The sequence below is a fragment of the Myxine glutinosa genome, chromosome 6, assembly GCF_964187855.1.
Source record: "Myxine glutinosa chromosome 6, kmMyxGlut1.1, whole genome shotgun sequence".
In the NCBI taxonomy this organism is placed as follows: Eukaryota; Metazoa; Chordata; class Myxini; order Myxiniformes; family Myxinidae; genus Myxine; species Myxine glutinosa.
This window is the reverse complement of record NC_136266.1, coordinates 51334787-51360361: the sequence shown is the minus strand read 5'-3', so window position 1 is coordinate 51360361 and position 25575 is coordinate 51334787. Positions and strand designations below refer to the sequence as shown.

Genomic DNA, 25575 nt, shown 5'->3' with positions numbered 1-25575 from the left:
GTACGTGCACTGGCAGCACTTTGGCTTGCAGTCATCTCACTTCTCTGGAACCTGTACAACTAATTATAAACACTTTTTTATGCCTCCGCCGACAGTCGCCTGACGCATTATGTTTTCGGGTTGTCCGTCTGTACGTCCATACGGGCTAAACCTTGTTTTTCTCAGCAACCATATGTCCGATTGAGATGAAACTTTTAGGGTAGGAGTGAAAACCATGCAGAAATTTTTTGATAATTGTGACGTCATCGGTCACGTGGTATGGCAGCCATCTTGGATTAAAAGCAAATAATTAAAATATTATTTATTGGAAACCGCTGAATGGAAAAATTTAAAACTTGGCACATTGTCAAGTACTCCCAATGGGGAACAAAAGCAAGATAATGATATCATAGGTGAAGTGGTATACCAGCCAAAAATGTTTTCATTGAAATCCTTATCCTAAAAATTTGAAATTGCATGCACATGATCTTTGAGCTTTGTATTGAAATATTAAATTTATGACATCATAGGTCACATGGTTTGGCAGCCATATTGGATTGAAGGAAAATGTTAAATAATTATCTCTGAAGCCGCTCACCCTATCGATACGAAATTGTACAAATATCACCTAACAGCACTGTTGCATATAGTTTGAAAATGAAGTCATAGGTTACATGGTTTGGCAGCCATCTTGGATAGAAAAATGAACCTTATCCGACCCACACAAAACCTCACAAATGTGATCCTCTACCCATACATATGCAGAGTGATGGCATCTACCTGTTGTGGGACTATGCGGAGGCATTTTGGCGACACAGTTGCATTGTTCTTGTTTTACTATGGGGTTGGACAATTCTGTTGTACAATCGGTTGCACTACCATCGGTAAGATTGCATCGAACTCGAACGGCACTCGGTAGAGCGGATACCTCTGCCCGACCGAACAGTTTGTTTTGTTTCCCACTGATGGGTCGGACCTGGATCCGGACCATCTGGGTTTTGTATCCTGCCGATAGGTCGGATCTGGATTAACAGATTTTATGTGTGAACAATCGATGCAACAAGAAACACCTGAGCAACAAGAAACAGCTTTCAGTAATCTGTTCCTATACTTGTGCTTTCCTCAAAATGGGAGGACTGAACATACAAAGTGCTATTGTTCTACAATGGTAAAACATATTGTCGTGTAATTCGCCTCGGGGAATCACGGATAGCAAATCGAGCGTTATTTGAGGCGTTATCAAATACGGACTTCTCTATATATTCGTGGGAGGAAGGGAGAGGAAGAAGAAGTGGGAGCTTTTACCTGTCGGTCCCATGCGCAGTCTTCAACCCTGCAAATTAATAAACTCAACGAAGATGTCTTTTTTTTCTTTTTCTTTTTCTTTTTGTATACTGAATCGAGGCTCGTGAAAGAGCTGACATTTATTTCACAAACAAATCAACCAGACAAACAAAATATATAAAAAGAGGGAGCGGAAGACAAGAGAAGGGGAAGCACACAAACACTTGAGGGCACAACATTTAAGAGCAGGGAGATGTGTGGGAGGGAGAGGGCTTGGTGGGAGGGGGGTGGCAGAAGTATCAAACACAAGGACACCAAGGACTTCCAGGACAGAAGTTGGTATTTCAAAAAAGTGGAATTGGGGTGAAATTAGCGGGGATAGAAAAGATCAATGTTTTGGATGGGGGAAGATAAGAGATGGTGGTGAACAGCTGTTTTAAAGACCTGGAGGGTGGAGTGGGATTGAAGAGAGTGAGGGAGTTTGTTCCAGAGGTGGGAGAAAAGAGGAATGGAGTGAAGGTGAGCAGAGAGTCTTGATTTTGGCAGTTTAACTATTTAAGAGGGTTGCAGGCAGATCTTGTGCGACCTGTAGGAATATTTGCTGGACAGAGCCCAGAGAGAGCTGGGGGGGCAAGGCCAGAGAGGAGTCGGTAGAAGACGGAAAGACCACCAACCTGCCTGCGGTGAGTGAGTGAGAGGCCCTTGGAGTTAGCTTCATCGCGGGAGATTCCAATGATTCTGAATGCTTTGGTTTCAACAGCGTGAAGACGAGCTAGGTGTGAGGCAGGTGCACCAGCCCAGAGGGGAGAGCAGTATTCCATTGAGCTGCGGATGAAAGCCTTGTATGTGGTGAGGAGCTCAGGTGTGCCAAGGAAGGACTTCGCACGACGGAGGATGCCCAATCGGCGACTGGCTTTGGAGGCCAGATGTGAAAAATTTCACTTTTATGTGAAAAAATAAACACGGCTTTATTGCCGGACCCCAAGAACAATGAACGCACCGGTAACTAAAATCCCCTAATGAGCGCTCCTATACAGACACACACATGCACAGATGGGGAGGATAAATGAAAATAAACGTTGTTTGTTGTGGGGACTTATGTCGTCTGGCTGAGGTGTGTCGGCGATCGTCAGGCTCGTTGGCGTCGTCCAGGCCCCAATCGTGCAAGCCCGACGCAGCACTGGTGTTGGCGGGAGGAAAAGCCGCCATTCACTGTTCGCGCTCCACGAGGCCCCACCGAGCCACTCGCTCGCCCCGGCCTCGTCCGTTGGCGTGCCACCGGCCCTTCTTCAATCAGCGTGTCGCTTCTTGACCACCCGAATGTTCTTATCGCGTCCGTCCCTTCCCATTGGCCGAGCGCTTTGTGCTCTTTCCTTCATGCCATCGGTCGGTGGCCAATCAGTCTGTCGCTTCTTGTGCCTCCCTTGACCAGTCCCAGGGAAGCTTCTTGCCCCTCCCTTGACCAATCACGAGCTCTTCCTTACTCTGCCAATCGGCAGCCTGCTTCATATTCGCCCTGCCTCATTCTCCCCATCAACCCTTCAACCAATCCTTCGCAAGGTGGGCGTGGCCTCAGCCTGCCTGTTCAATTTTTGTTTTCCAAGTCGGGGTTGTCAGCCCAACTGCGTCATCTGGGTTCCGGTTAGGTTTCATTGTTATTGTGGCGTAGGGGGATTTAAGTAGTGTTTGTGTGGTGTAACTAATGGGCCTAACTAATGTCTATGGTGCGTTGCCATACGGGACACAGGTATGATCACAGGTTTGACACACCGGGGAATTAGCATAATCCCTATTCTATGTAACACAACGATCATCCTTATATGATCACAAAGATACACTTGATCTGAACAAACTGCCTAAACAGAACTTATTACATCGAGATTCCCTATCATGACAACCGGAGCATGATACCTATGCAGAGCTACCTAACTCTATATATCCCTACCCCAACATTCATAACAATATATACATAAGAAATACCAATAAATAAAAGCTGACCTGCACTCTCATATTCATCTTTTCATCTCGAATCCAAATTTCTTGTGTATACAGCAATAATAACAAATTTGACTTCACTGTTTCAATACTTGTTCCCGGTGTGTACCCTGGTTTAGAATAGGTACACCGTATCCCTGCGTGTCGTAAGAGGCGACAAAGAGGGTTGGCGTCAGGAAGGGCATCCGGCCATGAAAACATTGCCTCAAAAAAAGAGAACCATGACAATTACAACTACATATGAGCAGGGTACAGCCCGAAGTGGAGATCGGTTTCTGAGGTTTGGGACATGGAATGTAGGGACAATGACAGGGAGATCAGGAGAAGTGGTGGAAGTATTGATCAGAAGAAGAGTGGACATATGTTGTGTGCAAGAGACGAGATGAAAGGGAAGTGGTGTGAGAATGGTGAAGGGTAGGCAGGGACAGAAATACAAGTTTGTGTGGCAAGGGTGCCTGGAGGGCGTGAATGGTGTTGGTGTCCTGTTTTCTGAGGAGTTTGTAGACAGTGTGGTGAGTGATTAGAGTGAGTGATAGGTTGATGATGGTGAAAATGATGATTGGAAAGCTCTTGGTGAACGTCATCTTGGGATATGCTCCGCAGGTTGGTCGGAGCGATGAAGAGAAGGACAAGTTCTGGTGTGCGATAGAGAAGCTGATGGAAAACGTGAAAGATGAGGAAGTTGTTGTGGTAGGAGGAGACCTAAATGGACATGTGGGAAGGAGTATGGACGGTTTTGAGGGAGTTCATGGGGGTTACGGATATGGTGTGAGAAATGGAGAAGGTGAAAGGATTTTAGAGTTTGCTGATGGAGCTGATTTGTTGATTTGTAATACTCAGTTCCAGAAAGAGGATAATAAGCTTGTTACATACACGTCAGGTGGGTCGACGACAACCGTTGACTACCTGATGGTGCGTAGGCGAGATAGGGGGCACCTCCGGGACACAAAGGTGATCCCAGGGGAGGAGGCTGTTTCACAGCACCACTTGGTTGTCTGTGACATAAGGGTGAAATGTGCAAGGAGAGCTCGGCGGGTGAAGTACCAACCGAGAATGAAGGTGTGGAGGTTGAAAGAGGTGACAGTAAGGGAGGCATTAAAAGAGAGGCTGAGTAAGGTAGAGGATGATGTGGTTGAGCTTGAAAGTGGTTGGATGTCAATGAAAGATAGTCTGTTGGGAGCCGTTGGTGAGGTATGTGGATGGACAAAAGGACCACCGAGGCACTCGGAAACATGGTGGTGGGATGATGAAGTTGGAAAGAGGATTGACGAGAAGAGGAAGAAGTTCAAGGAGTGGCAGAAGGCGAAGGGTACGGGAGCAGAAAAAGCAGAGCATGAAAGTTATAAGGCAGCCAAGAAGGCTGCAAAGAAAGAGGTAGCAAAGGCGCAGGAGGCATGTAGGAAAATGTTCGGAGAACGCTTGGATTCGGAAGAGGGTCAGAGAGCGGTATTCAGAATTGCAAAGCAGATAGCGAAAGAGAGGTGTGATGTGATGGGGGTGAGTTGCTTGAAGGATGAAGTGGGACAAATCGTTGTGGACCCAGATGGAATTAAGGGAAGATGGAAAAGATATATGGAAATGCTGTTGAATAAAGAGAATGAATGGGATGGCAACATAGAGAGTAACCCAGTTTTAGGACCGGCAGAGAAGATAACTGAGAAGGAAGTTGAGGAAGCGATAGCAATGAAGGACCTGAAGCAATGCTGAAGGAATGAAGCAATGAAGGAATGAAGCAATGAAGAGTAGAAAAGCGGGAGGGCCGACGAGAGTTGTGGGAGATATGTTGAAGGCAGCAGGAAGTTGGGGGTGTGAAGAGAATTACAGAGATCTGTAATCTGGTGGAGAAAGAAGGCCGCATTCCAGTGGATTGGGAACTGAGTACCCTCGTCCCTCTATACAAGGGGAAAGGTGACCCTCTGGACTGTGGCTCGTACCGAGCGATAAAGTTACTGGAGCATGGAATGAAGGTATTGGAAAGGGTGTTGGAGAGGAGGATAAGGAAGAAGGTGAAGATCGACAAAATGCAGTTTGGATTTATGCCAGGAAGAGGAACGACAGACGTGCTCTTTATTGTGAGGCAGTTGCAGGAGAAGTACATGGAGAGGAGGAAGAAGTTGTTTCTTGGGTTTGTTGATCTGGAGAAAGCATTCGATAGGGTTCCACGCGAAGTATTGACATGGGCATTGACGAAGTTAGGAGTGGAGGAATGGTTGATCAGAGTCGTGATGGCAATGTACAAAAGAGCGCACACAGCTGTAATGACGAAGGACGGGAACAGTGGTGAGTTTGAGGTGAAGGTGGGAGTGCATCAGGGGTCGGTGCTAAGTCCACTACTATTTGTAGCTGTGATGGAGGTGCTGGCTCAGAACGTAAAGGAGGGTTTACCGTGGGAGTTGTTGTATGCAGATGATTTGGTGTTGATTGCAGAAAGTATGGATGGACTGAAGGAAAAGATGAACAAGTGGAAGGAATGTATGGAGACAAAAGGTCTGAAGGTGAATATCGGAAAGACTAAGGTGATGGCAATTGGTAAAGCATGTGGTGAGGTGGAAAGAACTGGGAAGTGGCCATGTGCTGTGTGCAGGAAGGATGTCGGAGTGAACTCCATACAATGTGCACTGAGTGGGTTCATCAAAAATGCAGTGGTCTGAGAGGGTCATTAACCAGTGTGGCAGCTAAATTCAAATGTAATGTGTGCACAGAGGGAGCTGCAGATGGAGGAAATGTTCAGTTGGATCTTGGAGACGGCGTGAAGCTGGAAGGTGTGAAAACATTTTGCTACCTTGGAGACATGCTGAATGGAGAAGGTGGATCAGACTCGGCAACAGTTGCTGGAGTGAGATTTGCATGGAAGAAGTTTCAGGAACTGAGTGGCGTGCTGATGAGGAGGGGAGTGTCGTTGAAGCTGAAGGGAAAGGTGTATGCTGCATGTGTGAGAAGTGTTATGATTTATGGGAGCGAGACATGGGTAATGAACGTAGAGAAGCAACGGAGGCTGGAAAGGGTGGAAATGCGAATGGTTCGGTGGATGAGTGGAGTATCGTTGAGAGAGAGGAAGACAAATGATGAATTGCGAAAGATGATGGGAATAGAGCCTGTGATTGATGCTGTGAAGAGGAACAGGTTGAGATCGTTTGGTCATGTGTTGAGGAAGGATGAAAGTGACTGGTTGAGAAGAGTGATGGAAATGAATGTAGAAGGAAGTAGAGGACGTGGAAGACCGAGAAAGACTTGGCTAAAGATGGTGGAAGAAGAAATGTGGGCAAGGGGGTTAACAAGGGGAGATGCAGAAAATAGGGCAAAATGGAAAAGATCGTCATGGGGGACCGCAAGGCTAACCCCCGCTCTAGCAGGGAAAATGGCCTTGAAATGCATGTTGTTGTTTGTTGTTGTTTCAATACTTGTGGAGGGCAATGCAATTCATTTTAGCTCCATCTCTCAATGGTGAAGAATGACGAAAAAAAAAAATTTATTCTATCTGGATCTTTACCAAAATCGAATCAATTCTACCTTGTCACACACCCAACCTGTCCACCAAGTTTCGTCCAAATCTGTCCAACTTTTTGAGATATACCCCTCACAGACAAACGGGAAAAAACATAGCCTTCGGTCGCGGAGGTAATAAATTGCAGCTGGGCATTCTAAAGAGGAATGCAGTATGTTAATTTGCATTTGGATTGGTCTCGTCTTGGTTTCAAAGTGAATCTTTACATAGATGTAGCATTTGCGAATAATCTCAATGAGGTTTGATATACTGTACCTGTGGGACATTAGGATAGCTTGGGTGGCATCCTCTGGGAAGAGATTTAAGGCTGTCTTTATGCGAGCAACATGTGCTAACATGCATGACATTGGAGGTCAATAGCATGGCAATCTATTTGCATGTAGGCTAACTGCTTTAGGGTTCCAAGTCCAACCAATTGTTTTGTTTTGTGACAGGTATGGCTTTTCCAAGGAGTATTGTGTTGCAGCACTTTTGCACTGCAATGGCGATATCGGAGCTTCGCTGGAGTTCCTGCTTGCTGCTTGCTTCGAACAACGTATTCAGGAGGGGCAGAAACCGGTGCCGGTTGAGGTACCATTGACCTTTAACTGTGTTGAAGCTTGGCAGGAAGAGGTCACTGCTCTGTCATCTATATTTGGTAAACATTTCGAAGAGCGCATTCCTGGAAGAGTATGGATTCTGCGCTTAGAGCTTCCCCAGCTGACGAAGAAGTCCCAAAGCAAGAGTAACATTGTTGTGCAAAAGACTGAGTCACTCAAACCTAGGCCGCTGTGCAAATATTTCTTGAAGGGTAGCTGCCGCTATGGGACAGCCTGCACCTCGCGTCATGGTTCGCCCACTGGTGGGCACCAGCAAACTGAGACAAAACCAGAAATCCTGTATCACCTGGAGGTGCGTATTCCCAAGAACAGTTTTTACCCTTGGCAAGCACCTCTTGTCGCTTTTTCTTCGGAAAACCCGTGCTTATCCCCGAGTACTTGCCTCCACCTCTCGGAGAAGTTGTACAGTGAAGCCTTGATTCTCGCATCTACTGGGCTGCCTGCTGTATTTACACTTGCCAGCGTGCTTGATGATGATGTCCTCACCAAAGCCTTAGCCTTGCCACCACACCCCTTCAGTTTGTCTCGACCCCTGAATCGGCACCATTCTGGCCTACAAGGGTATGTACAAGTTATCTCAAACTTTCTCATGTTTGAAGTAAAGCACTTTGGGCCTCTTACACAAAAGTGTGTGTGTGTTTTGGTGACTGTGTGTGTGTGTGTGTGTGTGTGTGTGTGTGTTTTGGTGACGGTGTGTGTGTGTTTTGGTGACTGTGTGTGTGTGTGTGTGTGTGTGTGTGTGTGTTTTGGTGACTGTGTGTGTGTGTGTGTGTGTGTGTGTGTGTGTGTGTGTGTGTGTGTGTGTGTGTGTATATAAGTTGTTGTTGGCTGCTATTTCCACACTTGGGTGGGTTTCGGGAGATGGAACTGAGACCAATCATGTGCCAAAGTATCCACCTCTGTTTGTTCCGTGTAGAATGTCGAATGTCTTGCCATATTTAATCTGATGTCGGCGGCCATTGATGTCTTAAAAAAAATCCTGTGACAATGTTAATCATATCAACGTATGAATGAATATTTTATAATGGAAAACTGCTTGGCCAATTTTGCTCAAATTTTGCATACCAGCTCTGAGTAGCCAGGATCAGGTCATAAGCAAAAAGTACCCCTCCTTAAGAATTGGGGAGACAGACTACTTGCAATTTTTACCTGTACAAGTGGTTTAACCATTGACCCCTGCTGGAAGAAGGGGAATTGAGGGTTGGCAAATGACAGACTTGGTGTAGTGCAAGTGATTCGCTGGCACCATATTTTTTTTTTCCCAGAAGGAGTTGGAGTGGGTGGAGGGAGTGATAAGGTTCTAGAATGAATACAGATTTTTTGGGATGCAAGATCGAAGCTCATGTAAGAGCTAACATGAATCACAAAAACAAACGGACACGTACAACATAATAAAGGGAGTGGGAGACGACTTGGGGAGAGAGAGGGAAGCACACAACTGTAGAGAACGGACATTATGAGATCTGTGGGAGGAAGAGGGCTTGGGGGGAGGAGGCATGTGAAGGGGGGGAGGGGGTGGGGGGGTGGGAGAAGTATAAAACAAATGGACACACCAAGGATTTCCAGGAAAGAAGTCGGTATTTCAAAAAGGTGTATCTGGGGTGAATTAATGGGGGGTAGAAAAGATCAAGATTTTGGATGGGGGAAGATAAGAGATGGTGGTGAACAGCTGTTTTGAAGACCTGGAGGGAGGAGTGGGATTGAAGAGAGTGTGGTTTTTTTCCAGAGGCGGGAGAAAAGAGGAATGAAAGAGTGAAGGTGAGCAGGGAGTCGTGATTTTGGCAATCTCAGCAGAAGAGGGTTGCTGGCAGATCTTGTGTCACCTGAAGGAATATTTGGGGGACAGAGCACAGACAGAGCTGGGGTAGCTAGGCCAGAGAGGAGTTGATGGAAGACAGTGACCACCAACCTGCCTGTGGTGAGTGAGTGAAAGGCCCTCAAACAGCTTCATCGCAGGAGATTCCAATGATTCTGAATGTTTTGGTTTCAACAGTGTGAAGCCGAGCTAGGTGTGAGGCAGGAGCACCAGTCCAGAGGGGAGAACAGTACTCCATCAAGCTGTGGATGAAAGCTTTGTATGTGGTGAGGAGCTCAGGTGTGCCAAGGAAGGACTTCGCATGACGGAGGATGCCCAGTCGGCGACTGGCTTTGGAGGCCAGCTTGGAAATGTGGTTTTCCCAGGAAATATCATGGAAGATCATGGAAGATAGTGAGACCCAAAAGCTTCAGTGACAGAACTTCTTGGAGAGGATTGTTGAGAAAGTAGATGGGTAGGTTATTCAGACGGTCTTTTCAGAGAGACATAGTGAGATTTGTCAGGATTGAAAGACATGTTCCATTTGTTTGACCAGTTTGTGATATTATCCAGGTCTGTGGAGAGTGAGGAGGCTGCAGCCTGCCGATCTGAGGGACACTCACGCCACCTGGCGTATGGAACGGCAGAGAGTAGAGTCATCAGCAAAGAGGTAGAGAGGAGTCAGAGAGATCATTGACGAAGATCAGAAAAAGCACAGGGCCCAGAACACTGCCTTGAGGAACTCCAGCCTGAACAGGAAGGGGAGATGCGAGAAATCCATTCAGGGGCACATGTTGACTGCGACCGGTGACGAAGTCTGCAAGCCATGTGTGGAGGTTTCCATGGATACCAAAGGAGGAGAGTTTGGTGAGCAGGGCAGGGTTCTAGACCATATTGAAGGCACGAGCTATGTCAAGGGAGACGGCTCCTCTGATTTCCTGTTTGGCATTGAGGACCTCCATCCATTGTTGAGACAGCAGAAGCAGCATGTGTAGTGTAGTGTAGTGTAGAGTAGAGTAGAGTAGCCTGGTCTGAATCCAAATTGATGATCAGAGTTGAAGCCATTGGAGAAGAGGAAGGATTTGATATCGTTGCAATGATGGATTCCATGACTTTGCTGATTATTGGGAGCAGGCTGATTGGTCTGTAGTTACAAGGATCTGTTTTTGCACATTTTTTGTGTAAAGTTGTAATGTTGGCTGATTTCCAAGCTGATGGCAGATGACCTTGAGCAAAGGAGAGGGTGAAGAGAACAGAGAGAGGGTGACATAGAGCGGCAGGGAAGGATTTTCGGACCCGTGGGCTGATGCCGTCTGGTCCAGTTGCAGAATCAGAGTCCAGGTTTGACAGAAACGTCTCCACCTTGTCAGGAGAGAAGGACACAGAGTCCAGGAGCAGCTGGGATCGACTGGGTAAGGTGGGTACAGAGAGAGATGGGTTTGGGACACAAGATTTTGAGGTTAAGACAGAGTTAAGGCATTCAGCTTTTTCACGTGCAGAGTCAGCTGTGTCGTCATTTGAGGTAAGGGAGGGGATTGAAGGGGAACAAACACCAGAAACAGATTTGACCAGACACCACCAGGATTTGGAGGAGGGAGACAGGTTTTAGAGTTCAGTCTTGAGAGTGGAGAGATAGTTTCCTTGCTCTCCTGAGGGTAGACACACACTTGCTCCGAGCTTTGTGAAAGGAACTGAGATTGCCTTCAGTTGGATTTGCCTTCCGTGAGGCAAAGGCAAGTTGTTTCAGGGTAACTGCCTCACCACAAGATTATGTGTACCATGGACAGGAGGAAGGGTATGACCACTGAAGACGAGATGGGATAAATCTGTGCATGAGAGAGAGAAATTTACTTTGGAAGAATTCCCAGGATGAGTTGATGTCAGAGGCAGTAGAGATGGGAGACCAGTCCAGATGTTTGATGGCTGCTTGAAGACCATGCCAGTTGGCCTGATTGAAATGCCAGACTCATCGGCGCTGAGGAGGCTCTGAGAATGGCCAGAGAGATATACACTTCAACAAGCAAATGATCAGAAGAACCGATTGGAACAGAAGAAGAGCAGCAGACATTTGCAGGGACGTTAGTCGTAACCAAATCTGGAAGAGAAGATGCTCCATTGACTGAGAACCGGGTAGGGAAATTGACAGATTGTGTCAGTCCCAACGAGTCGCAGAAGTCCTTTGCTGAAGTGCCGTAGCTGGTGCAAGAGGTACGCACACCTTCTTGGCATGATGACAGTTGAAGTCGCCACATTTGAGGAAGAGACAGTTGGGATAAGTGGATAGAAGTTGGTCTTTGTTGTCAGATAGCGAGATGTAAATGGAGTCATCACTGTTTGGTGGACGGTTCAAACACATATGAGCAAAAGGTGGGATCGGAGGGGAAGCCCTAGCCAGTGGTACTCCTGGGGGTGTGGTGGGGTTGCGGAAGTGTAGGGAGAGTGAGGAAGAGCGTTTTTGATAAAGATGGCAACCCCACCCTTCGGACGAGGCTCAGGTCTATCATAGGAGGGAGTTCCAGGACAAGAACTTAATGAATCAGAGACATCTTGAAGGATGAAAGTTTCTGTTAAGCAGAATGTTTTCCTTTCTTTTGAGAATGAGGCTAAATAAAAAAAATAATCATTATTGATGGCTCAGATATTCAGAATAAAATAAGATCAATAATCCGGAGAATTATTATCATTATACATTAGCATATTTTAAATCACATTAATGTGATTGCTAACGATAATGGGGTTTCGATAAATTTTAAATCTCTGGGGAAATCATTCTGCTGTTGAAGCGGTTTCATTTGGTTATCTCGAATACTTGCACAATGGTGTTCATTGCACTCCCCCCCTCTCTTGTCCCCCTCCAATACTGTGAACTTCATTCCCAGCAATGAAAGCTCAGATCAAAGGTCAAATGCTGGTGCAAGTTGGATTGAAGAGGATGAGGAGTTTGTTGAGATTATGGTGAATCAAGATGATGATGATGATGATGATGATGAGTATTATGATGATGAGGAGGATGACCTTGACGTTGAGAATGACGTACTGATGGATAAAAATGATGAGAAACTCTGCAAGAAGCCTGACATTCCTGTTGATGTGGTTCCCATTGTGCCTCTGAAAAGGCCAAGTGATGTGCACTCCAAAGCAAAGATGTGGGAGCAGAATCCAAATAACATTCTCAGGGACAACGTACGGCTCTGCAAAGAGTTTCAGAAGAACCGAGTGAGATGGCTTGATTTAAACTTTTGATCGTTTGATCTATGATTGGTATTTGCAACCTTTTGATTGGAGTTTCATTCCTCGGAATGGGGTGAGAGGGGTATGGAATAACTTTTTTTTCTTCTCATTTCTTGCATGTATTACTCTTGCAGTCGAGCAAAAGGTTCAAAACCATGTTGGCAGACCGCATGAAACTTTCAATCTGGACGAGACGCAAGTGCATCCTCGACCTTCTGAAAGTTAATCAAGTTATTATTGTGACCGGCATGACAGGGTATACCTCAACAAAATTGCACCTTGATGACGCATGCTTAGTTTGTCAAAGATGAAACCTTTTTTTTTGGTTATTTGCTGCAGAATAACGCTTTCTTAATTTTTTTTTAAACTGCTCCATCCTCAGATGCGGAAAGACTACACAGGTGCCTCAATTTATTCTGGACAACTCTCTGAACGGCCGAGCTGAGGCAGTGTGTAACATAGTGTGCACACAGCCTCGCCGTATCTCTGCCATATCGGTGGCAGAACGTGTGGCTCAGGAGCGTGCGGAATCCCTCGGAGTCTCTGTGGGGTATCAGATCCGGCTGGAAAGTGTGCAGGTGATGAAGGACCCCTGATTGGTATCTTACCGTACTGCAGGTCACCCTTTGGAAACTTATTTGGGCATCAGGTTGAGCATTTGTTGTTATAGTAGTTATTTTTATTTATTTATTCATTTTGACATGTTTTCTGTCAGCTTTCTTAAGAGTTGTCGTAAAAATTATGTTACCCCACTTGTAACTTTTTTGATTGCAAAACGTTTGTGTACCATCTGATTCTCGTTATTTTCTGATGTCTGGGAAATGTTTCTCACACCAATTATTTATTTATTTTTTAATTTTGGAATGAAAATGATGTGTAGCACCATAGTAAGGGCATTTTATGAGATATTTCACAAATCTGTTAACTAAATTGTTACCAAAAAATTTCTTCACCAATATGTTTGTAAAGGTGTGTAATAACATGTGTTAAAATGTTGAAGTTCAACTCCCGTGGGAAACCCAGAAAAAAAGCTGTTGAATTCGGGTACCGAAAAATTATTTTAGAGAATTTTTTTTTTTTTAATCGGCCCTTAAGTAACTTATGAGGGGTCAAATAAGGGTTTTTCATGATTCTGAGTTGATTGTTAACATTTATATTTTCACTTTTACATTTACACACAAAGTAGCTTTTATCTCACATACATATATAATACTCAAGAGTTATTTCTCATTCACAATGTCAGAAGTTTCAACAGTCATTACCTTCGCAAAAGCGGAAGGTTATGTTTTGATCGCTGTGTATTTATTTGTATGTCTGTGTGTGTGTGTGTGTGTATGTTATTCGCATAACTCAAAAAGTATTCAACCGAATTGCATGAAATTTGGTGGGATGATTGGTTATTATACGGGACACATTTGATTAGATTTTGGGAGCAATCGGGTCAAAGGTCAAGGTCAAGGTCACGAAAAGGTCAAAATCGTATTTTAGTACAGTACAGAACAGTAGCTGCGGCGAAGGTATGCGCTCTACCGAGTGCCCGTTCTAGTTGTCTATGTCTTCTTCAGACTCAACAACATCATGACTGCAGTTTCTGCATGTAATGCCATTACAGACCCCACAGGCCGAGATGCACATGACCCCATTCTTCTTGCAGCTGCATCGCCGGTCATCGCCGGATAGATCAACTGGATCACATCTAGTAGTCCAGAATCTTCCATGATGTTACCCATTGATCCAAGATAAGACTTCAGCAGGTGAAAACCACCCAACCTTGGAATGACGGGTAGATTTGCCTGCTTTATTATATTCACAGCCTTCAGCCAAATCGGAAGATCAAAGGTCACTATAGCGACCCCAGCGCGCCGTATGCACTCTTTCAGAGTGGTGAAGATGGTGTTGAGGTCATTAGGGTCTCCTTCAATAACTGGGAGGAACTCGATCTGTGTGTTCTGCTTTGCATCATTAGCATGGATTCTCTTCATCCAGCCATTCCAGTTGGAGTGTGGGAACTCAGGATCGTTGGCTTTGATCACCCACCCCGCTGCCCAGAGTGTGTCACCTGGAGTGAGGAGTGGCTGATCATGAGCCAGGGAGGAGGAAAGCTCAGCGAGGGGGAGAAACATGATCGCGTTCGTTCCTATCTGTTTCCTGTTCGTAAATGGAATAATCTTTACTTCAGTTCCTCTCAGGATCTTAGCTTTGTCGAGTGCCTTCAACTTCACCCGGGGGAAAGCTGCTGTTGTCTGTGGATCTGGCAAAGGTGGTGCCGGAGAGGTGACTTCGATCCAACCCATTGAGTGAAAGGGAGTGTTTCCATGAATAGAGACAATGTTTAAATCTATATTGTCTCCAACAAACTGAGTGACTGCATTGTTTGTTTCCCCAACCTCCATAAAGACCACCTTAAAGCGCGGCGTTACGCGCGCTGCTTGTGAGCAAGGAGGAAGCGGACAAGCGGTAACATATAAACGTCTTTATTGTAAGACTACACTGTAACACTGTACTGTCCCGGGCTGGGCGCCCGGTGTATATCATGAGGCCACGCCTACCCCTGGTGCGTGGCCACCGCCCACTTGGTGCGCGGAATGATGTCACCACGCCAGTGGGCTTTTGTGTCCGCCACACGCGCCCCCCCAGAATTCCCGCGCACCTGGAGGGCCAGTTTGCGGGGCAGACGAATGACCCGGCCGAAGCGCCCCCTGGCGATCGGCGGCGTCCGGGGTGCAGGGATGCCAGGTGGGATGCCCCTGGCTGCCCCTGGGATGGGTGCAGGACCGGGGGGCGGCGTGGCGGCGGGGCTGGGCGGTGCCGGGGGTCCGCCCGCAGGAGGGCGGCCCCGACGTGGGGGTCGGGCCACTGGCGGTGGATGGTCCACATCGAGGTGGGCCGGCTTGAGGCGGTCTACCGAAACGCGGTCAGGAGTACCGCCGATGTCCAGGGTGAAGTGCTTCGCCCCGGTCTCCAGCACGCGGAAAGGCCCGTCGTACGGGGGCCGCAGTGGTGTCCGATGGGCATCGTGGCGGACGAAGACGTACTCCGCCGTGCGAAGCTCCGGGGCGACGTGCGTCGGTGGGTGCCCGTGGCATGCCGCTGGCACCGGGGCGAACCTCTGGGCGGTCTCTTGTAGAGCGGAGCGCTGCTGTGCCGCGGACCATGGTGCCGTGGAGTCGGGGAGGAACTCGCCCGGCACCCGCAGCGGTTGCCCGAAGACCAATTCCGCCGCGGATGCGCGCAGGTCCTCCTTGGGCGCCGTCCGGAGGCCCAGCAGGACCCAGGGGAGCCTGTCGACCCAGCCGCCGTCACGGAGGGTGGCCCGGAGCGCGGCCTTCAATGAGCGGTGAAATCGCTCACACAGGCCGTTAGCCTGGGGATGGTAGGCCGTGGTTCGGTGCAGCCGGACCCCGAGCCCCTGCGCAACCGCCCCCCAGAGCTCCGAGGTGAACTGGGGGCCGCGGTCGGATGAGATGTCTGAGGGGGCGCCGAACCGGGCGACCCAGGTGGCGATGAAAGCCTGCGCGACATCGGCCGCCGTTGTCGACGCCAAGGGCACGGCCTCCGGCCACCGGGTGGTGCGGTCCACCATGGTGAGGACGTAGGTGAAACCCCGCGAGGGGGGCAGAGGTCCCACCAGGTCCACGTGGACGTGGTCAAACCGGCGTTCCGGCACCGTGAACGGGGCCTGGGTGTGCCGGTGCACCTTGGCGCGCTGGCACGCGAGGCACGTCCTGGCCCAGCCGCGGACGGCCTTCCGGAGGCCATGCCAGACGAACTTGTCGGCGATCAGCCTTTGGGAGGCCCTCGCGCCCGGGTGGGACAGGCCGTGGATGGCGTCAAACACCTGGCGCTGCCAGCCCGCGGGCACGATGGGGCGAGGACGCCCGAGGGAGACGTCGCACAAGAGGGCCGCGCCCGCGCCGTCAAACGGCACCTCGGTGACGCGGAGGCCCGTGACGGCGGTCCGCAAGGCCTGGACGTCGGGGTCAGCGGCCTGGTCCGCTGCCATCCGGGCATAGTCGATGCCGAGGTGGACTGCGTGGGCGACGGCCCGGGAAAGGCAATCCGCCACCGGGTTGTCCTTCCCCGCGACGTGCTGGATGTCCGTCGTGTACTCGGACACGGCCGAGAGGTGACGCTGCTGCCGGGCCGACCACGGCTCGGTGACTTTGCCCATCGCAAAGATCAGCGGCTTGTGGTCGACGAAGGCAGTGAACGCCCGGCCCTCGAGCAGATGGCGGAAGTGCCTGACCGCCAAGTGAAGTCCGAGCAACTCGCGGTCGAAGGTACTGTCACGGCGTTCGGGCGGGCGAAGCTGCCGGCTAAAGAACGCCAGCGGTTGCCAAGCTCCACGCACCCATTGCTCATGCACTGCGCCCACCGCGTAGTCCGAGGCATCGGTGGTGAGGGCGATCGGTGCATCGGGCGCCGGGTGCGCGAGCATGGTGGCGTTAGCCAAGGCGAGCTTCGCGCCCGTGAACGCCGTGTCCATCTGCTCGGTCCAGGTAACGTCGCCTTTGCCCGGCTTACCTCGGAGAGCTTCGTGCAGGGGGCGCAGGAGCTGGGCGATACGGGGCAGGAACCGATGGTAAAAGTTCACCATGCCCAGGAACTCCTGCAGCCCTCTGATCGTGCGGGGGCGCGGAAACCCCTTCACCGCCTCCACCTTGGCCGGTAGGGGGACGGCTCCGTGCCTGGTGACACGGTGCCCCAGAAAATCGATTGTGGCGGCGCCGAACCGGCACTTTGCGGGGTTCACAATCAGGCCATGCTGGCCCAGGCGTTCGAAGAGCGTGCGGAGGTGGCGTAGGTGCTCTTCGCGGGACGCGCTGGCGACGAGGATATCGTCCAGGTAAACGTAGACAAAATCCAAGTCGCGCAGGACGCTGTCCATCAGTCGCTGGAACGCCTGAGCCGCATTCTTCAGACCGAAGGGCATGCGCAAGAACTCGAAGAGTCCGAATGGCGTGATGACCGCCGTCTTCGGGACGTCTTCCGGCCTGACGGGGACCTGATGGTAGCCGCGTATGAGGTCCACCTTCGAGAAGAAGGACCTGCCCGCCAAACGGGCGGAAAAGTCCTGAATGTGGGGGACGGGGTAGCGGTCGGGAGTCGTGGCGTCATTGAGACGGCGATAGTCCCCGCACGGTCGCCATCCCCCGCCGGGCTTCGGCACGATGTGCAGCGGCGACGCCCAAGCGCTCTCTGAGCGCCGAACGATGCCGAGTCGCTCCAGGGTAGCGAACGCCGCTTTTGCCACCGCCAGCTTCGTCGGCTCGAGGCGGCGTGCCCGGGCGTAGACCGGTGGCCCGACGGTGGGGATGTGATGGGCCACCCCGTGCTTGACGGCCCCCGCCGAGAAGGTGGGCCGCGTGAGGGCCGGGAAGCCGGCGAGGAGGCGGGTGAATGCGTCCGCTGCCGGAAGCGTACAGACCAACGTGGCCGGAACCGAATCGTTCGGCAAGCCGCTTGGCAAGCCGCTCGTTGAGCTGGGCAACGCACAAGCGAGCGAGCTGAACGTCTCGGCCTGGACAAGCCGTCTGCGCTTGACGTCGACCAGGAGCCCATTAGCGCACAGGAAGTCCGCGCCAAGCAGTGCCATGGGCACGTCGGCGGTGACGAACGTCCATCGGAAAACCTGCCCTCCAAACCGCAGAGAGAGGCAGCGTTTTCCGTACGTACGGATGGGCGTCCCGTTCGCGGTAAGCAGCGCGGGGCCCCCACCCGCGGCGTGCTTGTCTGACGTGCCGGCGGGAATGACACTCACCTGCGCTCCCGTGTCGCACAGGTAACGGCGCCTGGAGAAGGTGTCCGTTATGAACAGCAGGCTGTTCGAATGGCCGGCGCTCATCGCCACTATTGAGCGCCGGCCCGGGCGTTTCCCGACCCGTTGAAGGAGCACGGCGGATGACACCGCCGAGCTTCGTGGCCGAACTTGGCATGGAACCAGCACCAGGTGGTGGAGCTGGAGGAGCGCGGCTGGCTCCGCCAGGCCGGTGGAGTTGGCGGGTTTCCCCGCGGTGGCGGTTTTCGCCGCGGCGGTGGGCGGGGCGTGGCGGCGTTCACGAGGTGCGTATCAGCATGCTGCTGAACATCAGCGTGCTGTAGAAGCTGATGCTGTGGAACATGCTGCTGAACATCAGCGTCGAGGGCCGTGACGGCCACGCCGACGCTCGCCCGCATGTCCGAAGCGGCGAAGTACCTGTCCGCCTCGGCCGCCAATGCTCGGGGTTCCGTTAGCTCGGTCCCGGCCAACGCGAGGCGGACCTGCGCTGGAAGTTGGCGCCGGAAAAGCGCCCGGAATAGCGAACCGGGGGCTTCGTCGCCCAACAGTGACAGCATATGGTCCATTCGGACCGACGGGCGCGTCTCACCGAGCTCGGGGAGATCCAGGAGGCGGTCGGCCCGTGCGTCGTCCGTAAGGCCGAACGTGGCTAGGAGTAGCCGCTTGAGTGCCTCGTACTTGTGGCCGTTCGGTGGGTGGCGAAGGACGGACACAACTCGAGCGGCCGTGCCGGGCCCGAGGGAGGCGACGACGTGGCAATAGCGCGTGTCATCGCCGGTGAGGCGCCGAAGCTGAAATTGGGCTTCGGCCTGGACGAACCAGACTTCGGCCTGAGCCTCCCAAAATTCCGGAAGTTTGACGAAGTCGGCCATGGCGATGGCGTCGCGTGTGGAAGGATCGCTCCAGCAGATCCAACGTCGAGGGTCACCAGTAAAGCGCGGCGTTACGCGCGCTGCTTGTGAGCAAGGAGGAAGCGGACAAGCGGTAACATATAAACGTCTTTATTGTAAGACTACACTGTAACACTGTACTGTCCCGGGCTGGGCGCCCGGTGTATATCATGAGGCCACGCCTACCCCTGGTGCGTGGCCACCGCCCACTTGGTGCGCGGAATGATGTCACCACGCCAGTGGGCTTTTGTGTCCGCCACAACCTGATCATTACTTGACAATTCACTTTCACTGGCTGGCACTTTGGCTGTCATCACTGATTGATCCTCAAGCGCAGCATCAACCGCAACCTCATCATTGATCTGTTCATCGGTTTCCTCCACAATGGTGTCAAGAGTGCCAGAAGTATCTGGAACATCATCTCCACTCCTACTATTAAGGAAGCAGTATTTGTAGTTTTGTGTCTCCGTGTAAGACTGTGTATCCCAGCCGGTGGAACTTGTTGAGCATCCATTTTGACCCAAATCTATGATCAAGTTGTATGGCAAGCCCCATTTGGTGTGGCAATACTCCAGACCGAGGTCGACAGGCCTTAATAAAATTCTGCCCCCAAACGGCAACTCTTTCGTCTGTCTTGACAATCGGTCTCAAGAACATCTGAAGGCTTGCAGGAACAAGTGTCAGCTGACTATCGATGTCAGTCATACTGTGTGTGGTGGGGTATGACTTTGGACCTAAATCAATCAAGGCAATATCATTGGATATGAACTTGAGTGCCGTCTTTATGATCTGAGTCTTCTCATCTCCATGGTCAAGATTAGCATGATTCCCTCGCAGAATATTGTCGGTGCCATCTTTGAGACAGAGTACATCTGCCCTTCTTTCCTGTGTTGTGAAATACAAGGTGTCTTCGTATTTCTCTAGAGGTTTTATCTTTAGCCAATGCTTTGACTAAGAAAGGCTCTTCTCTGGTGACTGATCAGACTCCTGCAGCTTTTCATGGACTTGGTCCATGTTCATTACCCCATGCTCTAATTCTGAGTCTAACCATTCGCAGAATTCAATAAAAACTGCCTCTCGCTCCTCATCAATACTCCTCTGTCCTCTCTTCCTTTTTCCTTCCTCATCAGTCTTGGACAAACTGTCACCTCTCGCAAACATAAGTTTGCATCGCAAATGGTACAGTGTTTCTTCTGCTACCAAGTCGTTGATCCCTTCCAGGCGTCCAGTGACTTCAGTGCCCCAGTCATCCCCGCGACTCCGTGCTGTCTTCAGCAAGCTTGCCTTCAGTGTATCTGCAGTCAAATTATCTGGCACTCTGTATTTCTTTCTAGCTTGTGCTGGATTATTTTTGTAGAGCTGGGCTGGTTGGTTGCAAAGAATGCATACATCCTTATACAGGAGGTCAACTGACTGTGATCTTCTAGAACTGCAGCCAGTTGATGAACTGAACTCACAAGTAGTGCGTCTTCTCTTCAACTTTGATGACTCTTTCTCTGCCTTTGATGCTTGAGCTGACTTCTTGGTGGTTGCAACAAAGTTGTTGTACAGATCATTTTTACACTTCTGGTGGTACCTCAGTTTTACTTCCTTTTGAGCCTCCTTCATACGTTCCACAACAGTAACATTTTCGACAGTTTCTGCTTGTTTCAATAAAGTTGAGTATCCCTTTGGAGTTGCCTGTATGAGCCTTTCAGCTGGTGTATCCGAGCGTGCACAGATGAAGCAATTGAGCACAGGTGGAGTAACGTCTTCATCCATATTGCTAGACTCCATGTCCTGCAAAGTAGAAAATGAGATATATTTAGAAATTATTTTTCCACAAAGGAGTGTCTGTGGTGAAATATAAATGTTAACAATCAACTCAGAATCATGAAAAACCCTTATTTGACCCCTCATAAGTTACTTAAGGGCCGATTAAAAAAAATAAAAATTCTCGAAAATAATTTTTCGGTACCCGAATTCAACAGCTTTTTTTCTGGGTTTCCCACGGGAGTTGACCTTCAACATTTTAACACATGTTATTACACACCTTTACAAACATATTGGTGAAGAAATTTTTTGGTAACAATTTAGTTAACAGATTTTCATATGTTTCCCTTACTACCAAGGGTATGGTCGTGGCAGACGGCTTCAGTAAAGGAGAAATCCGAACTCTTCTTCATTTGATGTTGATGCAGAAGAAAAATGTGCATAAAATCGACCAGTTGTTGTAATGCTTCCTCAAAGTTTTTACAAAATATTTTCCAGTAGATTCCGAGAAGCTGTTTGCCAATTAGCGTATATTGTTTCTGCATGAATAGTTGCATCAAATTTGTGTTTTTATGCCGCCAGTCGTCGTCAACACGCCTCATGTTTTGTACTACCGGGGTGCTTCTGCGCCGTCTTGCCAGCGATCCAACCCTACAAGGCCTTACCCACATACTGGTTGATGAGGTGCACGAGCGCAGCGAGGAGAGGTATATTTGGCCTCCTTGCATGTCTTGTCTTCTAATTAGCTCATCCCTTGCGCAGAAAAAGACTGCGTTTTGCAATCGCTTCTGTGTCTGTCTGCCTATCCAGGGCATAACTTTTTTTTGAGCAAGAGGCATAACTTTTTATTTTTTATTTTTTTACTATTGTACTCTAGTTTTCGTCAAGTTTAGTTTGTGTACAAAGTGGACGGTTGCATTTTGAGATGTAAAAGGCAATTGGTGGGATACAAAACATAAACTGTTCAGCCTGGTGGAGGTATGTGCTCTTCCGAGGGCTGTCATAGTTTGTATTGATTCCGTGTCGCACATATATAAAATTGATAACCCATTTAATTGGCGTACATCATTTTTTCTTTTTGGCTATACACTGGTGTACATCATGACTTGTGGTTAATGGCCCATTATGCTGAAGTGTCCCGGGTTCTGATTTTTTTTTTGATTTTTTTTTTTTTTTGCACCCCTGCTTCCTTTTTATGTCACCCCCTGCTCGAGGTGGGGCTTTGGCTGTTTTAATTACAGGTTGAGTCTAATTGGTAATGCCCCCATTTGATGAATTAAAAGCCAAAACACTGTTTTGTGGTTCATTGCAGTGACTTCCTGCTGCTTGTGTTGAGTAAACTGCTGGCAGAGAGGAAAGACTTCCATGTCATTCTCATGAGTGCTACTATCGATGCTGGACTCTTCTCAAACTACTTTGGCTGCTGTCCCGTCGTTCAAGTACCAGGTACCCTTTTTATTAGCTCACCTGGAACGAAGTTCAAGAGAGCTTATGCGATGGCGTGTCGTCAGTCAGTCAGTCAGTCCATCCGTCAGTCCATCTGTCCGTCTGTAAACACTTGCAACTTCTTCTCCGAAACCGCTGAAGGAATTGAGACCAAACTTGGCACAAATTATATTTGCTGTGTTGTGACTAAAGTTTGTTCACGGCAGTAAAAAAAATCGGGGCCTGAGGAGGTTTACCAGGGGGTCTAAGTGGATCCAGGTTTGACCCCCCCCCCCCCCCCCCAAAATCGGAATTTGCTTTTTCCTCTGAAACTACACACACTATTTCGATGAAACTTGACCATAACCTTCACCACCCGTGCTGTACCAAAGATTGTTCACAGCATTAAAAAAATAAAATCTGCCTCTTTGTGTGTCTGTGGGGGGGTTACCCCACAAAATAGGTATTTGCTTTCTTCTCAGAAACTACACACACAATTCCGAAGAAACTTGACCACAACCTTCACCACCCGTGATGTACCACAGTATGCTCACGGCATTAGAAAAATTGTGGTCTTTTTTTTTTTTTTTTTTTGTGTATACAGAGTTGAGGCTCGTGAAAGAGCTAACATTTATCAAACAAACAAATCAAACAAACAAGCAAACAAAGTATATAAAAAGGGGAGCGGTCGACAATATGGGGAGAGAAGGGGAGGAAGCACACAAACACAACATTTGAGAGCAGGGACATCGGGAGATGTTTTTGGAGGGAGAGGGCCTGGGGGGAGGCAGGATAGGTATAAAACGCAAGGACACCAAGGACTTCCAGGAAAGAAGTCAAAAGTCACCTCAAAAAAGTGGATTTGGGGTGAAATTAGCAGGGGTAGAAAAGATCAAGGTTTTGGATTGGGGAAGATAAGAGATGGTGGTGAACAGCCGTTTTAAAGACCTGGAGGGAGGAGTGGGATTGAAGAGAGTGAGGGAGTTTGTTCCAGAGGCGGGAGAAAAGAGGAATGAAGGAGCGAAGGTGAGCAGAGAGTCTTGATTTTGGCAGTTTAACCATAAGAGGGTTGAAGGCAGATCTTGTGCGACCTGCAGGAATATTTGGGGGACAGAGCCCAGAGAGAGCTGGGGGAGCAAGCCCAGAGAGGAGTCGGTAGAAGACAGAAAGACCACCAACCTGCCTGCGGTGATTAAGTGAAAGGCCCTCGGAGATAGCGTCATCGCGGGAGATTCCAATGATTCTGAACGCTTTGGTTTCAACAGCGTGAAGACGAGCTAGGTGTGAGGCAGGAGCACCAGCCCAGAGGGGAGAGCAGTACTCCATTGAGCTGCGGATGAAAGCCTTGTATGTGGTGAGGAGCTCAGGTGTGCCAAGGAAGGACTTCGCACGACGGAGGATGCCCAGTCGGCGAACTGGCTTTGGAGGCCTTCCTTGGAGGTATATGGGGTTGGGGGAGGGTGGGGAGAGGTAGCCCCCCAAAATAGGTATTTTTTTTGTTTGTTTAAAGTCTTGTGATTATGTTAGTATGATTCTACATGCTGCCCTGTCTTCTAGCAACCATTTAAATTGGTTTAAAATAAATTTAGTCTGTGCAGTGTACTGTTTATTCTACCAGATGAGTGCCAGGGGTATTGCCCCTATGTTTTATTTATATATTAATATATATAATTTGGTTCACCAACCTAATGAGCAAATGCCGTGACGTCACCGCCACATACGTCCGCCCTGTCTGCGAAGCTCTGGAAGAAGCCATCCCATAGCACTACATCATAAACATGTTAATTCAGTTACCATCACAAGTGCATGAAAAACTCTCAGTTACTGACCTGGTTTCGCCCTTATTGGGGTATCATTAGGGCAACGCAGCGAGCTTTCCACACAATTGTGACTGAAAACCTTTCGGTTATATACCAGTACTCATGAAACTCCATACTATGAGTGGAGAACTGCCAGTAAGGTGTCCCATACAGCCCTTGCTGCACCTTACCGGGAGCGATAAGCAACGCCTGCCACACGGTACATTACCTCTTGCTTCCACCCACTAAATGGTTATTTATATACAGTGAAACCTTGACTTATGAGTTTAATTCGTTCTGTGACCGAGCTCGTAACTCAATTTGCTCGTTTCTCAAATTAAATTTCCCCATTAAAATGCATTGAAATGCTATTAATCCGTTCCAGCCCCCAAAAAACCACACCAATTTTTTTTGTTACGTGTTTTTAAATAAGAAAAATGTACTTTATAAATAACAAATAATGTATAAACAAGCACGACCTCGTATATACTGTACATAATAAGCGGCGTTACGCGCGCTGCTTGTAAACAAGGAGGAAGCGGACAACACGGTAATTTGTAAGAGTCTTTATTCAAGAGCTCACTGTAACACTGGCGCGCTCCGGGCTGCGCGCCCGGTGTATATCCTGAGGCCACGCCTACCCCTCGGCGTGGCCGCCGCTCACTTGGTGCGCGGAATGATGTCACCACGCCAGTGAGCTTCCGTGTCCGCCACAATGTAAAGAAATAAACTGGTTTTATTAAGTGTATTTACCTTGAAGATCAGACGAAGATGCTGGCGGAGGTGGAGGAGATGACTTTTGCCTTTTTCGCCACACTTTCCTCGCTTTCACTTGCAGGGCGTTTCAATAAAAACCTGTCCAATGAGGTTTGTTTCTTCCTCCCTTTCAAAATGTTTCGATCGTACTGCTACGATCGTACTGCCTCGCCAAGTCGACAACACACACACCTCGCTCATGTTTTTCGACGATTGCGTGTTTTATATCCAAGCACATCATCCTCTTCTTCTTCTCAGTACTGCCCTTGGCACTCAATTTCTTAGGACCCATGGTTAAAACTAAGACATTTTCCAAAATAACCAACATGCGAAAACAAAGCAGCAGCGATATACGGCAGCGATGCTTGCACGGCAAGATAACCACGTGACCGGAACGCTCGTTGGGCCACCTAGTGGCGTGTGGCGTAAGCTCGTAACTCAGATCTCGGCTCGCATCTCAAAGCAAAAAATCGCCCGAGCGACGGCTCGTATCTCGGAAAACTCGTAAGTTGGTGCACTCGTAAGTCAAGGTTTCACTGTATATATATATATTGTTACGTTTGTGTGGGGTAAATGAAGAAATGCCTAAAAGAAAGTTCAGAATCGTATAAAGTAGCATGCTCCGAGTGTCACGAAGAAGAACCCACCTCAATGTATCTAAGTAGTGTCGAATGTCCGGGTAAGATCGTATGTGTGTCTCCATACGAGTGGTGGAGCTATGCTAATTAGGTAGGGTTTAAGGATAAACGCCAGTGTGTAATTGCCTTGTGATTTTTCTTTTCGTTA

The 25575-nt window shown here is 49.0% G+C and overlaps 1 protein-coding gene across 3 annotated transcripts in view; it reads left to right on the top strand.

Annotated features, from left to right (window-relative positions):
- DHX57 (DExH-box helicase 57) overlaps nt 1-25575 on the top strand; it is a 71249-nt gene that overhangs the window by 11806 nt on the left and 33868 nt on the right. For all 3 annotated transcript variants that reach the window (XR_010984941.2, XM_068120003.2, XM_068120002.2), the window contains exons 4-9: nt 7198-7923; nt 12037-12373; nt 12523-12644; nt 12771-12966; nt 21392-21516; nt 22122-22255. Coding sequence is in view for 2 of the 3 variants with exons in the window: in XM_068120003.2 (XP_067976104.2) it covers nt 7198-7923; nt 12037-12373; nt 12523-12644; nt 12771-12966; nt 21392-21516; nt 22122-22255 (1640 nt within the window). In the remaining variant the exon portion in view is untranslated. The remainder of the gene's footprint in view (nt 1-7197; nt 7924-12036; nt 12374-12522; nt 12645-12770; nt 12967-21391; nt 21517-22121; nt 22256-25575) is intronic.